The sequence below is a fragment of the Chlorocebus sabaeus genome, chromosome 19, assembly GCF_047675955.1.
Source record: "Chlorocebus sabaeus isolate Y175 chromosome 19, mChlSab1.0.hap1, whole genome shotgun sequence".
Lineage (NCBI taxonomy): Eukaryota > Metazoa > Chordata > Mammalia > Primates > Cercopithecidae > Chlorocebus > Chlorocebus sabaeus.
In genome coordinates, this window is record NC_132922.1 from 7,643,300 (window position 1) to 7,658,363 (window position 15,064).

Sequence of the window (15,064 nt, forward strand, 5' to 3'; positions counted from 1 at the left end):
TGGCTCGTTTACTCCAAACAGCTGCCTGGAGATGTCATGGGTCGCCCAGTTGGAAGCCGGGGTGAGGGAGTGAGTGGCTGTGACGCCTCCAATCCTGGTCGCTCTGGGCCAGCAAGGACGCCCTGTCTGCTGGAGTCGAGACCTAACCTTTCCTGCCTCGGACACCCTCTTGAGCCAACTGGGTGTTTGTGGGGCTATCCCTGGTGCAGTGAGGCTGCCACAAGCCTGGGCCCCTGGGGGACGGGGCAGTCAGCACCCCCAGCTCTGTCCTGGGTAAAACCAGCTGAGGGCCACGCATTGGGCAGGACTAGGCATTGGACACTGGTTGTGGGCCCAGCCATTCAAGGGCCCGGGCTGAGCATCCCGGAAGCCATGGGAAGTGGACAGGACCCCCTCCCTCTGCCGAAGCCCACGGCCCCAGCTGGGTCTGTGCCAGTGTGGGCTCCAGGGTGGCACCCAGGGTTGCTCTGTTCATCTGCAGGGCTTCAGGAGCGTCCCAGGAAGCGTGGGGCAGCCCCAGCCGGATCCAGCCCTGTGTGGAAAAGGCAGCCGAGGCAGATCCCGCAGAGACGAGCTCCAGCCTAGCCCCAGCTCCCCCTCTTCCCTGTGGCTGGGGGTCCCACCCAAGCAAAAAGGCCATGGTAAAGGAAGTCAAAAACTTTATTCAGCTTATAAAATTCCATGTTCCGAGAACATGCTCTGAGCATGCAGAAAGCGCAGGACACTGCTCCTGGGTGGGGACTCGGGTGGGGCCACCTCTGAAGCTCTGCTGACCCCCTGGGCCAAGGCCCTGACAGACTAGCAGGCCCAGTGGTTGTGAAAGCGTCACAGCCACCATCACTGATGGCACCTGCTGGTGCAGCTGCAGTCCCTGGTGGGCCGGGCACTCACTCTGGCAGCCGCCGGCCCCCACGCCAGCCACGGTTGTCCCGCCATACACAGTAGTTGAGTGTGGTCGCGAAGGCCAGCCAGGCCAGGTAGGGGTAGAGCAGGCGGGCGGCCAGCGGGCTCACCTGGTACCAGGCCACGGTAGTGGCTGCCGCCGCCCCACTGACCAACAGGAGATCCACCAGGGCCTGCAGAGATTGGGGGAGGAAGGACAGGGAGGCCTGAGGCACCACATCCACCCAAGTGCGTGTCCCACTGCCCAACTCCTGCTGGATTTGGGAGTCAGGAGCCTCACTCACCCCCACTCCACCCTTGAGTGACCTGGCCAAGCCCCTCCCCTATCTCAGCCTCAGTTTCCTCATCTGTAAAATGGGAATAGTCCTCCCGCCTGACCCATGCCATGTGTGGGGTGCACGTGACATGCCTGAAGTGAACTCGGTTTGTTCAAGGGTGCGGCGGTGGCTTAGAGAGGTCTCGCAGGTCCCTTCCCCTCTCTGAGCTCAGAGCCTCCACGGAGGGCAGCGCTGACCTTCCAGCATTACTACAAGGCCCAAACAAAAACTTGCTATTTTTCAGGTGCAGTGGCTCACACCTGTAATCCCAACACTTCGGGAGGCCGAGACGGGTGGTTCGCCTGAGGTCAGGAGTTCAAGACCAACCTAACCAATATGGTAAAACCCTGTCTTAAGGCCAGGCACAGTGGCTCACGCCTGTAATCCCAGCACTTTGGGAGGCCGAGGCGGGCGGATCATGAGGTCAGGAGATCGAGACGACCCTGGCTAACAGAGAAATGCCGTCTCTACTAAAAATACAAAAAATTAGCCGGGCATAGTCGGGGGCGCCTGTAGTCCCAGCTACTCGGGAGGCTGAGGCAAGAGAATGGCCTGAACCCGGGAGGCGGAGCTTGCAGTGAGCCGAGATTGCGCCGCTGCCCTCCAACCTGGCCGACAGAGCAAGACACGGTCTCAAAAAAAAAAAAAAAAAAAAAAATCCCTGTCTCTATTAAAAATAAAAAAATTAGCCAGGCATGGTGGCATGTGCCTGTAGTCCCAACTACTCAGGAGGCTGAGGCAGGAGAATTGCTTGAACCTGGGAGGCAGAGGTTGCAGTGAGCTGAGATCTCGCCACTGCACTCCAACCTGGGTAAGAGAGTGAGACTCTGTCTCAAAAAAAAAAAAAGAAGAAGCTGTCATGTAGAGGGGCCAGTGACCCTGCCCACACAGTACCAGGCTTCATGTGGGTTTTCCTATACAGTGACCCCCAAACCCACCCTGCAACCCCTTCTGCCTTAATAGCTTCCCTCACTGAAGGAGAGTCAGTCGAGGGGAGGCTCCAGGGCGTGGGCTGCTTAGAGCTAGAGAGACATGGCCTTTTGCCTCCCCTGGCCCCGCCTACAGACACTGACCCAGTGTCCTATGTGATGCCCCAGGGCCTCCAAGGGTCGGACCCAGGGATCAGGGACACATGCAGTAACCACACTTACCCAGCCCATTTGTCGGGCACCAAAGAAGATGGGGGGCCACGCCCAGTTCAGGGCCAGCTGCCCGGTGTAGAGGCCCAGGGGAACCACAGCCTCCTCCGTGAAGCCTCCCAGCTCTTTCCAGACCAGGTAGGAGCCATACCTGAAACAGAGGCCGCAGTTCAGAGCACCATTAGGAGCAAGGCCAGGAGCCTTGCCCACCTCCGAGTGACACAGTGATGGCTCATGCGTGACCTGACACTGACAGCTGTGTGATCTCAGGGAAGTTGCCTGACCTCTCTGGGCCTTCATTTCTCATAGGGTTGCTGTAGGGATTCTAGTTAGCACACTGGCAGCGCTTCATGCGATACCCAGCATATAGGACACTCAATAAACACCTGCCATTATTATCACTGTCACTGCTATGAAGGGGAACCACATGGTGTGACTAGGTAGAGAGGAGGCTCTTAACCTAGCCAGGGCACTACATAGAGGATAGGACATTTGGGCTGGGCCTTAAAGGATGAATAGGAGTTTTTCAGGGGAGGAAACAGGACATGCAAAGGCTGCGAGGCAGATGTGAGACCCCGAGTCAGTCTGTGACTGCAGGGTGAGGTCCGGGTGGAGGCCTGGTGATGGGAGCTGTTAACACAGGGCAACAGTAACACCACCAGTAACAGTAGCCGATGCCCTCCGGCACTCACAGGAGCCCTACCTATGAGGAGGCCCTACCACTTCCCAAGCATTCACTCATTTCAGCCTCCTGACAATGCTGTAAGGCAGGCAGTATCAGCACCCCCTTTACAGTGAGGAGACTGAGGCACAGGCGGTGAAGTGACTGAGATCTCTTGGCCGGCCATCAATGGATGAAGTCCGGTCGGCCGGGGCCAGAGCCCTGACTCTCACCTACTAACGAGGGGTTTGCCTTATCCAGAGCTACAGGGAGCCCCAAAAAGTTCCCCCAAAGACAGGCTGGGACCAGGTGGTATAGGAAGGCCAAGCAGGGTGGGGACACTGGAGCCAGGAAAGTGTGGGAGCCTGGCTGGGCAGGGCCTGGGCCGGAAGGGGTGAGGCCCAGGTGACACCCAGGTTCCAGGGCCTTATTCCCATCAGAGCTGGGCACCTGGCCTGGCCTCTGCTATCTGCCACCTGGAGTGCCTGGCACCTGCGTCCCCACCCTGCATTGGGCTGACACGGAACCAGTATGCAGGGAACATTCCAGAAGGCAGTCAATTCCCCGCCTCGTGGGTGCAGTCCCCTCTACAGCCACCAAGAGGCGCCCTGCCCCTCCCAGCATGTCCTTTCTGGGTGGAATTCCCCTGGTCTAGTCCCAAGGGACTCAGGCCAGACTCAGCCTGAAGAGGGCTGTGCGGGGTCCACACTTGCAAGCCCTGTGTCCTTGGGAGGCCCCTTATCATGGGGGGCATTGAGTATGAATGAGATGAGCCTGGCACTGGGCAGGAGTTCAACAGAGGAGCTGCTCTCGGGGCTGTCGCTGCCGTTGTTAATCTTGGAAAGCATCCATGCCGCTGCCCAAGGCCAACCTTCACACACTAAGCTGGCCTCCGCCTGGAGCTGTGAACATGGCAGGGATGCCAGGGTGGGGTGAGCATCTGACCCGTCCCCCCAGGGGCCCAGGAGGAGAAAGTTCAGTTGTGCAATCAACAGGCCCACAGCTTCCCCACCCTGGCTTGCCAAATGGCGGGGGGAAACCATGCCGTGGCCCATGGCCCGCCTGGAGGAGACCCTCTGTCCTGGGCCAGGCCTCTCCTTGCAAAGGGCCAGGCTCATCCCCAGGCCAGTGCGCGCCCACCTACCCCATGGCTGAGTAGAGCGTGCCCCAGACAGGGCCCAGCACCCAGTGAGGCGGGTGCCACGAGGGTTTCTGCAGGCCGGCGTACCAGCGGAGACCCTCGCCGTGGACAAAGCGGGAGCCCACGAAGCACCCCAGGCTGGGCGCCAGTGTGAAGCCCATGGCGGGCACCCAGGGCGGGGCCATGCTGCTGCAGCTGCTGTTCAGGGGAGCTCTGAAAGAAAAGACAAGGCTGGGTGAGGGCATTCCTGAGGCCATGGGGTTAGGCCTGTGTCTCCTCCAGCATCCCTGAAAGGCCTGTCACCCACAGATCAACCAGTTGGCTTATCAGGAGGCGCAGAGCTGTGCAGGGCAGGAGTGGCTGAGTGAACACATTTCCAGCCCTGCTCCTGCCCCAGCTGCCTGGCCTCACCTTTGTCCACCCTCACCTCGACCTTGGGTCTCCTGGCACTGACCCCTCCTCCCTGCTGCCTCTTCCAAGGCCAGTTTGGGTCCCCTCCACCAAGAAGCCTTCCCAGCCTGCCTCCCTGGGCCAAGTCCCAGCTCTGGGGGCTCTGCCAGGCCAGTGCTTTACATTCCAGCACTTCACATTCACCTTTCACTCACTCACTCACTCATTCGGTATCAGACAGAGTTTGGGTCAAATCCCTTTCCTCACTGCCTCACTGTGACCTCAGGCAAATCACATCAACTCAGGGCCTCAGTTTCCCCCTCGGTAGAGTGGGATATCAATGCTTACCTACCTTGAACACAGCTCAGTGCACAGCAGCAAGGTGTGTCTCTACACAGCTGTTTCAGCACCCCACACAGGCCCCACTAAAACCACCGCCCCTTCCCCATGCACCGGAGATGGGGCCACAGTGCACTCTGGGCCAGGCTCTGCCCCGGTGGCAATATGGCTCCCACCCTGGTCTCATCAAAAAATGAAGGGCTAAGGTCTCACTCACTCTGATTCTAGGTGGAGAATCAGGGGTCATCTGCTCTTGTCTGAGACAAGAAGCCACACAACCGGATTTAGTTCCGCCAACTTGCAGCAAGGCCTGCTGGGGCGAGGGCTGGGACCCAGCGGGGCATGGGGTTGGGGAGGCACAGCCTGGGGCTGAGGGAGCCTGGACCTCAGAAAGGGACCCTCTGACCAGGGACCAGGGAGGAGATGCCACAGGAAGAACAGTGAGCACTTTCGCCCCAGGGGAACGCGAGAGACAAGCAGTCCGGGGGACATGGAGGCAGCCAAGTGGGGGCAGAGGGAGGTCAGCGGAGACTGTGCTGAATGTGGGCTTCGACAGGGGCAAAGGGCAAAGGACAAAGCCGGCCCCAGGGAGAAGGAGCAGCTGCTGGCCTGGGATCCGTGGAGCTGGGTGAGCACAGAAGCCACCTCAGTGCCCAGCAGCCAGGGACTATTAAAGACTGGCCCCTCACAAACCAAGCTTTTGAAGGCTTTTTAGTGATGAAAAGTTGTTCTCAGTGTAACACGAAGAAAGCAGAATATACATAGACTACAGAATGACCCCAATTTTGGCAAAGAATGGATAATATAGATACGCTTTTTTTTATATATATAGTCTCGCTCTGTTGCCCAGCCTGGAATACAATGATACGATCTCAACTCACTGTAACCCCCGCCTCCCAGGTTCAGGGGATTCCCCCGCCTCAGCCTCCCACCTCCCAGGTAGCTGGGATTACAGGCACATGCCACCACGCCGGGCTAATTTTTGTAGTTTTAGTAGAGACAGGGTTTCACCATGTTGGCCAGGCTGGTCTCGAACTCCTGACCTCAGATGATCTGCCTGCTTCGGCCTCCCAAAGTGCTGGGATTACAGGCGTGAGCCACTGCACCCAGCCTAGATATGCATTTTTTTTTCTCAATTGTAACCAATGCATGAAGATGTTAGCCACAGTCATAATCATAAAGCCAGCAATTCCAGGGAAATGGCTGTATGCCAGGCCAGGCAAGCTTTACCCCAGCACTGGCCATGAACCCTCACCCTGCGAGGGAGCGATGCCACCTTATGGCCGTCTGCCAACAGAGACCTGAGGCACAGGGCAGTGGAGACGTCTGCCCAAGGCCCCTCCACAGGTCAGCCACTCAGGATTCCAGAGTCCACCCTTGGCAGCAGGATTTATGACGCTAAGTTCACTACGTTACTTGTTTGCCAAAATATGTATAATGAACATTACTGTATTTTATATTTCACAGACAGAGTGTCCCTGCTGTCCAGGCTGGAGAGCAACAGCACCATCGCAGCTCACTGCAGCCTTGACCTCCCAGGCTCAGGGGATCCTCCCACCTCAGCCTGGAGGTAGCTGGAACTACAGGCATGCACCACCATGCCCAGCTAATTTTTTGTATTTTTTTGTAGAGACAAGTTCTCTCCATGTTGCCCAGGCTAGTCTCAAACTCCTGGGCTCAGGTGATCCTTCCACTTTGTTCTCCAGAAGTGCTGGGATTATAGGCATGAGCCACCATGCCTGGCCAGGGCCCTTTTTTTTCTTCTTTTTTTTTTTTTTTTTTGAGATGGAGTCTCGCTCTGTCACCCAGGCTGGAGTGCAGTGGCGAGATCTCTGCTCACTGCAACCTCCGCCTCTCGGGTTCAAGCGATTCTCCTGCTTCAGCCTTCCAAGTAGCTGGGATTACAGACACCCACCACCACGCCCAGCTAATTTTTATATTTTTTAGTAGAGACAGGGTTTCATCATGTTGGCCTGCCTGGTCTCAAACTCCTGACCTGAGTTGATCTGCCTGCCTCAGCCTCCCAAAGTGCTAGGATTACAGGCATGAGCCACCGCACCCGGTCTGTTTTAAAGGAACAATCAGAGTGTCAGGCATCCAGCAGATTCCCATGCTGCCACTTACTGTGATTCCCTCCCCTCCCTGGACCTCAGTTTTCTCACCTGTTGAATGGGGACAGCTACCCCATCCCCCAAGGTTGCTGCACAGATGGGCAGTAAGGGTGGACATTCTTGGGGACTGGGCATGTGACCTAGGTCCTGGCAAGAAATATTCCTGTGTTCTCCCTCCCCCTCCCTCCTGCCCCGCCCCTCCATCCTGCCCCATCCCCTTCATCCTGCCCCACCCCCTCCCTCCTGCCCCCCCCTCCAGCTTCCAGGGTACAGTGCTAATGGGGTGGTAGTGGGGGTCTGATGTCACTACACATATGAAAGACCACCTTCCCTGGGACGGGAGGTACTGCTGAGCACTGGCCCTGCACCACTGCCAAGTGGATATGGAGCTCTGGACCACAGCCCTGGGACCACCTCCCAGCTCAGCCTCCCACTACATCCTTTCAGGTAAGCCCAGGCCAGCTCAGCCTGCTGCCCATCTGGGCAACTGAGACATAACCGCCGCTCTGCTGGAGCCTGCGTGAGTCCACAACTGAGTGACGTTGTGGGGGAACCATAAGGAGCCTCGTTCAGCCTCCGCTGGAAACGAGCCGGACCAGGGTACCTGTACGTGCGTTTTCCCAGGACACCCCCAGTTGAGGCCCACCTGCCCCACACTGATGGCCCACTCTCAGCCTCACAGGTGTCCCTGTCCAGGCGAGCAAGGTTAATACCACCAGCATAAGACACATGCACATCCAGAACCCCTTGATACCACACGGAAGCTGATGCACTTTCAGTGATGTTCATGCAACAAATGGAAACCCCCAGTGCACCATTCAGCAGCATTTGTATATTGCCATTGTTGTGCAACCACCCTCTGTATCAAGTTCCAAAGCATTTTCAACCCCGAAAAGAAACCTTGTATCCATCAGCAGTGGCTCCCCTCCCTCCCCCCAGCCCTGGCAGCCAGCAATCTGACTTCTCTCTGGGGACGTGCCCATCCTGGACATTTGGTCTCAATGCAGTGTGTGGCCCTGGTGTCCGGCTTCCTTCACCGAGCATCATGTTCTAGAGGCCCTCACCGAGCGTCATGTTCTAGAGGCCCTCACCGAGCGTCATGTTCTAGAGGCCCTCACCGAGCGTCATGTTCTAGAGGCCCTCACCGAGCGTCATGTTCTAGAGGCCCTCACCGAGCGTCATGTTCTAGAGGCCCTCACCGAGCGTCATGTTCTAGAGGCCCTCACCGAGCGTCATGTTCTAGAGGCCCTCACCGAGCGTCATGTTCTAGAGGCCCTCACCGAGCGTCATGTTCTAGAGGCCCTCACCGAGCGTCATGTTCTAGAGGCCCTCACCGAGCGTCATGTTCTAGAGGCCCTCACCGAGCGTCATGTTCTAGAGGCCCTCACCGAGCGTCATGTTCTAGAGGCCCTCACCGAGCGTCATGTTCTAGAGGCCCTCACCGAGCGTCATGTTCTAGAGGCCCTCACCGAGCGTCATGTTCTAGAGGCCCTCACCGAGCGTCATGTTCTAGAGGCCCTCACCGAGCGTCATGTTCTAGAGGCCCTCACCGAGCGTCATGTTCTAGAGGCCCTCACCGAGCGTCATGTTCTAGAGGCCCTCACCTTGTAGCATGTGGCAGAACTTCTCCCTCCCCACGATTCTGTCACCTGGCCCCAGCACCCAGCCAGGGCCAGGCGCACACTCGGAGCCCAGTAAATCACAAATGGAACTCGCCCAGTGTTCCAGCTGACACGACCTTAGAGACCACCCTCCAGGTCCCCTGTTGTACAGAACGAATTAAAGTCACAGAGGCATGGTGCCTTTCCCAAGGCCACAGCAAGAGAGAGCAGGGTCTGGAGCCGGTTCTGAGTCCCGTGCTCACACTCCCACCCCAGGCTGCCCCCTTCTCAGGCCTGGCTGTGGTTATGACCCACAGGGCCAAGGGGCTCAGAGGGTCTGCCCCACCAGAAAACAGGGTGGTCAGATGCCCCACATGGAGAAAGCCTGGTGGCAGGTGGGGAGTTTCCTAGGGCCTCTGGGGAACTGCCCGGCTCCTGAATCGCCCAACGAGGGAACAGGTAGGCAGGGGCAGTACCCATCATGATGAGTCATGCTGGGCCAGGCTAGGCAGGGTCCAGAAATCTGCTCTGGGATGGGCCCAGGGAAGGCTGGGGTGGGCCGGGGGCACACATGGCAGGGACGGGACTTGGGGTTCAGGCAGAGGGGTGAAGCCACCTGTGCCCCTTTGTCTCCTTCAGGTGAAAAGGGATCCAGACCTCGGCTCTGCCTCCACCCAAGGCTCGTCTCTGGGCCCGGCTTCCCTCCACATCAGGTGGGTAAACCCGCCGTGTCTGCTTCTCAGGGGCCTGGGGTAGCTCAAGGGAGGAAGGGGTGGGACAACAACGTTTTCCTGAAAACTCTAGAGAGGAGAGCGGTTGTGGGTATCGGTGTGGGGCCACTAGCCCCATTTCCTCCAGGGGAAGACAGGGCCTCAAGGCTTGGACCTGAGACGACACCCTATCAGCCACGAGAGCCCCTGGACGCTCCACCGGTGAAAATGCCCTGCACGGAGCAGTGCCCCCAAAACAGGGGCAAGATCAGGGCAGGGTAAAGGGCGCAGGATGTGGAGGCAGGAGAAGGCTCCAGGCCTTGCTCAGCTCTGGCTGTGCACGGGCCTCTGGTAGGCAGGGGCCTGCATGGTGGAGTCCGTGCTCATCCCGACGGTCACCGCCTCGTTTGGTCCCCACAGCAGCCACAGGGGACTAGCTGCTTCTCCCTGAGCCACACGGCCCACTTGGCCTCCATAGTGGACTCATGACTTGTCCCATTTTCCAGATGAGGAAACTGAGACAGGAGAAATCACAGAACTTTCTAGGTCTGAGTGACTCCAAAACTCATCCCACCCCTCCCTATGAACTGGGTGTCTGCCAGCCTGCTCTGGTCTGCATGGCCACTTGCCAGCATCTGTGTCACCACCCGTCTCAGCCTCCTTCCTCATCTGTAACAGGGCTCATAAAGCCTGCAGCGCCAGGATTGGACCCACAGGCCCCAGGCCACTCCACCCCACCTGTGAACTGCGCCAGAAGGTTCTCTCAAGGCCAGAAGCATCGCTCTCTCCACCTGCCACAGCAACATCCCAGCCCCCACAGAGCATCAGTCCCCACAGGATCTGAGCCCTCCCCCACCAAGGGTGGGACCCAGGGTCTCCAGGTCTTGTGAGACTTCACTCCTGGCCCGGAGACCCCAGACCCATAGCTGCCCCAAGGTATCTCATCTCCTGGGCCTCTGTGTCCCCATCTGTGAGGTGGTGGTCGAGCCAGTGGGTTTCAGGGTGTCTTTCTGTTCTCGGAGACCTCCTATAGGTGACCCAGAAGGCCCAGAAGGCCAGGCACAGTGGCTCATACCTGTAATCCCAGCACTTTGGGAGGCTGAGGCAGGCAGATCACCTCAGGTCAGGAGTTCGAGACCAGCCTGGCTAACATGGTAAAACCCCGTCTCTACTAAAAATACAAAAATTAGCCAGGCATGGTGGCGGGCGCCTGTAGTCCCAGCTATTCAGAAGGCTAAGGCAGGAGAATCACTTGAACCCAAGAGGTGGAGGTTGCAGCGAACCGAGATTACGCCCCTGCACTCCAACCTGGGCAACAGAGCAAGACTCCATCTCAAAAAAAAAAAAGAAAAAAATCGAACAAACAAAAAGCAAAACTTAACTAACTAAAAAAAGAAGGCGATCCAGGAACAGAATAAGGAATGTGTCCCTTCTCTGATCCCCACCACCACCCCCAGCTGCACCCAGCTCCCCTGAGCCTTGTTTCTCCAATGAAGCCACCGTTGTCCCAGAGACTTGTTTTCAGACTTTTAAAAAATGACTCATGGCTAATCGTTCTGACTTTGTGTGCATTTTTCATTACGAAAGTAACCAGTGGAACAGCCCACAGGTCTGGAAAAATCCACAGCCAACCTGGCCATCGAGTGGCCTGGCAAAGGGTAGGGTGAGGGTGGGGTGTCCAGGGGGAATTGGTTCTGTTAAGAAAGACTCCTTTCCTTTCCTTCAAGGTTCGGGGGTTAAACTTTTTTTTAGTGAAAAATAAAGAAACAGCCTGGCCGACGTGGTGGAACCCCGTCTCTACTAAAAGTACAAATATTAGCCAGGCTGAGGCAGGAGAATCACTTCAACTCAGGAGGCAGAGGTTGCAGTGAGCCCAGCTGGAGCCACTGCACTCCAGCCTGGGCAATGGAGCGAGAGACACCGACTCAAAAAATACATATAAATAAAACTAAAGAAGAAATTAAGAATGACTTCCCTAGTGGTTCAGTGGTTAAAAAGAAAAGAAGATAAAAAAGACTACTGCTCTCACAAAGAGAGCACATCCACGCATTGTTTGCGCAATCAAAAGTAAAGAAAACACAAATAAGCCAGAAACGGTGGCTCACGCCTGTAATCCCAGCACTTTGGGAGGCTGAGGTGGGAGGATCACTTGAGCCCGGGAGTTCTGCAGGAGGCTGCAGTGAGCTATGATGGCATCACTGCACTCCAGCCTGCCTACCAGAGTAAGACCCTGTCTCAAACAAAAAAAAAAAAAAGAAAAAAAGAAGGAAAAAAAAGAGAAAGAAAGAAAAACGAAACAAAACAGAGATTCAAAACTGAAATACTGAAAAAGCTAAAGGTAAATGTAGGCTCCCTCCCTGTGAGCCCAAGCCCTTCACCCCACCTGGAGAACCTGCTGTGAATACTTTCTGGTAGATCCAGCCAGACATGGTGCCTCGCGGCAGGCACAAGTCTGTACAGACGACAGGACACAGCACGTGTGTGTGCACACACACACACAGACACAGTCCCAGGAAAGAAAGTGGCCCTCGGGGCACAGTGGAGGAGGCAGGCTGGGATCAGACTGCACGGGTCCAGGCCCTGGCTCCACCACGCCAGCTGCATGACTCTGGACAAAGGCTTCTTTGGTAAGCCTCAGTTTCCCCCAGTTTCCAGCACTCTCCTGGGAGCCCAGGATTCCCGCGGAGCCTCCCTATGGGGCTGCCAGCAGCCAGGTGGAGACTCAGGGGCCGCCTTCCCCTGCTGGGCTGAGGCTGGCTCTCCTGCCCTTACTACACAGCCCCTTTCACCGCCAGTGGAAACCTGCCTCACGCTGCCCTGTCTCGGGCCCCACCGACTCCACAGAGACGCCGGGCCTCGCCCACGTTCTGGCAGCAGGCCTTCATGGGCAGGGCTTGCTGTGTGCCAGGCGAGCTGGGCGACTGCTTCCTGTACACCACCTCCCCTAATATCCTCGCCCTGCCTGAGTCCATTCTGGGACAGCCTCAAGTCCTGTCTCTCCTGCCATCCAGCCCAGGGCACACTGCTGGTAATCCGTAGCGCCGGCCCCTGGCAGGCTGGCCAGAGGGGCTCCAGGCCCACGCCAGGCCATGGCCTCTGGCAGCTGCCCTGGCCAGCAGTGTGTTCACAGCAGGAAGGCCCCGCTTCTCCCACCTGGGCTCCCTCTTCTTTGCAAGGGGCAGGGGAAGCAGACAGGTCCCAGAGGCTGCTCGGCTCAGAGTAAGTCCCGTCTAGGCTGCAGCGCACCTGAGCCCCGCACTGGGAATCGAGGGCCAGGGGGCCTCTAACCGGCTTTGGGCAAAAAAAACTTCCCCGATCTGGGCTGTTCTCCTCCACTATGAAACGGGTTGTCTTGGGGGATCAGGATCCTGCCTGAGGTCTCCCAGACATTCTGAGACCCTGAAGGGAGCTCCTCCTGGGATTGCCCATCCGCGGAATGGGCGGGAGAGGGAGCGTTGGGTTCTCCTGGGACCGCGCTTCCTGCAGGAGAAGCAGGGGCGGGGCGTGGCGGAGTTGCCCAAGTTTCCCCTCCCGAACCCCCAGTCGGAGGCGGCCCGCGCAGGAACCCCGGCCGCGGAGGCCCAGACCTGGCTGCCCGCCGCCTCCGCCCCTGACCCGATAGCCGAGCCCCAAGTGCTGCCCCGGGCCGCCCCCTCGGGTGTCTAGTACTCGGCTCCGGCCTCAGTTTCCCTCTGTCCCGCGGCTTTGTCAGAGTCGCAGCCGTGTGGGCCCCCATTTCCCGCTGCCCCCTCCGCGTCCCGTCCTCACTTACCAGCGGCGAGGGCACGCTCCGGGAAGGGCACTGCCTGGCAGGAGTTAGCCAGACCGCTGTGCCCGCATCCGCCCCGCCCCTCTCAGCCGCCCGGCCCCGCCCCGCCACCAGGCCCCGCCCGTCAATCCACCGCCCGGCCCCGCCCCACTACCCGGCCGCGCCCCGCCCCGCTCCGCCCCGCCCCGCCTGGCAGCCCGGGCCCTGGACCCACTGGCATCCCCGCGGGACCGGGAGCTCACTCCTCAAAGCCACCTCTCCCGCGGGACGCGCTTCTGCCTCCCCCCGGCCGCGAGCGAGTCTCTCGGCTCCTTCTCCTCCCAACGGTGACCGGCGATGGCCGCCCGGCCAGACCCAGCACCTAAAACGTTGCCGTGTGTCCGCCGGCGGGTCGCTTGTGGTTTCTTCTAGTCTCATTTTCCCATCTATAAAATGCGGCAACAAGACCGATCTCCAAGTGGGGGATTGCCTCTCCTGAGGGCAAGGCCCTGAGCGTCCTCCTGCTCAGCAGCCTTGGCCCCATTTCCGGAGCACCCCAGTTCCTTGAGCTGTTGATCCAGTGAACGGAGGCTGCGCGCTGCACTCTTAGTCTTGGCCCGACCACTTTCTGACTGGTTCTCTGGGTCTCCATCTCCTCATCTGTAAAATGGGCACAAACTCGTGGGACTGATGAAGCCACAAGGCGGTGATGCAGGCAGGACACCCCTCAGATGCTCAGCGCTCAGTGAGGGGAGGCTGCCATCATCACAGTCCAGAGGTGGCCTCCAGCTGTCCAGGTCCACTCCCATGCAGGGCGTGTCCAGCCCCAGGCCCCTGGCACTGTGGCTGTCTTGCTGCAGCCCAAGGCTGTCCCAGCTCCCTCCGGCCAACTCAGACTGGCAACACCCCTCAGCCTGCACCAGCCACATTGGGCCAAACTGATCCTGCAGGGGCCAAGGGGAACAGTGGCTACTTCTACCCAGACACAGAGGCTGGGAGCCTCCTTCCAGCCAGGCTGTAGTATGGCTTTCCTAGGACCTGGCATTGTTGCCTTTGTGAGCCTCTTCCTCTATTAAAAGACAAACATATGTAATCTATTTTTGACTGTGTTGGCCTAAAGACAAGGATAACCCAGGCTTGGTTCCATTCATCATTCATCTTTTTCTTCTGGGTTTCTTTCTTTTCTTTTCTTTTCTTTTCCTTTCTTTTCCTTTCTTTTCCTTTCTTTTCCTTTCTTTTCCTTTCTTTTCCTTTCTTTTCCTTTCTTTTCCTTTCTTTTCCTTTCTCTCTCTTTCTTTCTTTCTTTCTTTCTTTCTTTCTTTCTTTCTTTCTTTCTTTCTTTCTTTCTTTCTTTCTTTCTTTCTTTTCTTTCTTTCTTTCCTTTCAGATGGAGTTTCGCTCTTGTCTCCCAGGCTACAGTGCAATGGCACAATCCCGGCTCACTGCAACTTCTGCCTCCTGGGTTCAAGTGATTCTCTCCTCCCTCAGCCTCCCAGTAGCTGGGATTACAGGCGCCTGCCACCATGCCCCACTAATTTTTGTATTTTTAGTAGAGATGGGGTTTCACCATGTTGGCCAGGCTGGTCTTGAACTCCTGACCTGAGGTGATCCGCCCGCCTCGGCCTCCTAAAGTGCTGGGATTACAGGTTACAGGTGTGAGTCACCGCTCCCGGCCACTTTTACTTTTTAAAAATTCCTTCTGGCCAGGCAAGACTTCATCTCAAAAAAAAAAAAAAAAATTCCTTCTTAGCCGGGTATGGTGGCTTACGCCTGTAATCCCAGCAGTTTGGGAGGCCAAGGTGGGTGGATCACCTGGGGTCAGGAGTTCGCAACCAGCCTGACCAACATGGTGAAACCCTGTCTCTACTAAAAATACAAAAATTAGCTGGGTGTGGTGGCAGGCGCCTGTAATCCCGGCTACTCAGGAGGCTGAGGCAGGAGAATCGCTTGAACTGGGAGGTGGAGGTTGCAGTGAGCCGAGATCACGCCTTTGCTCTCCAGCTT

General features: G+C 57.6%; 1 protein-coding gene across 1 annotated transcript; it reads right to left on the minus strand.

The window, feature by feature from the left end:
* Positions 1 to 642: 642 nt before the first annotated feature.
* On the minus strand, positions 643 to 13,185 carry TSPO (translocator protein). Its single transcript, XM_007976008.3, has 4 exons — positions 13,085 to 13,185; positions 4,165 to 4,374; positions 2,372 to 2,510; positions 643 to 1,076 (listed from the first exon to the last, which is right to left on the minus strand). The coding sequence occupies exons 2-4, from the start codon at positions 4,344 to 4,346 to the stop codon at positions 888 to 890; spliced, it is 510 nt and encodes a 169-aa protein (XP_007974199.1). The 5' UTR covers positions 4,347 to 4,374; positions 13,085 to 13,185; the 3' UTR covers positions 643 to 887.
* Between the last annotated feature and the right edge of the window lie 1,879 nt (positions 13,186 to 15,064).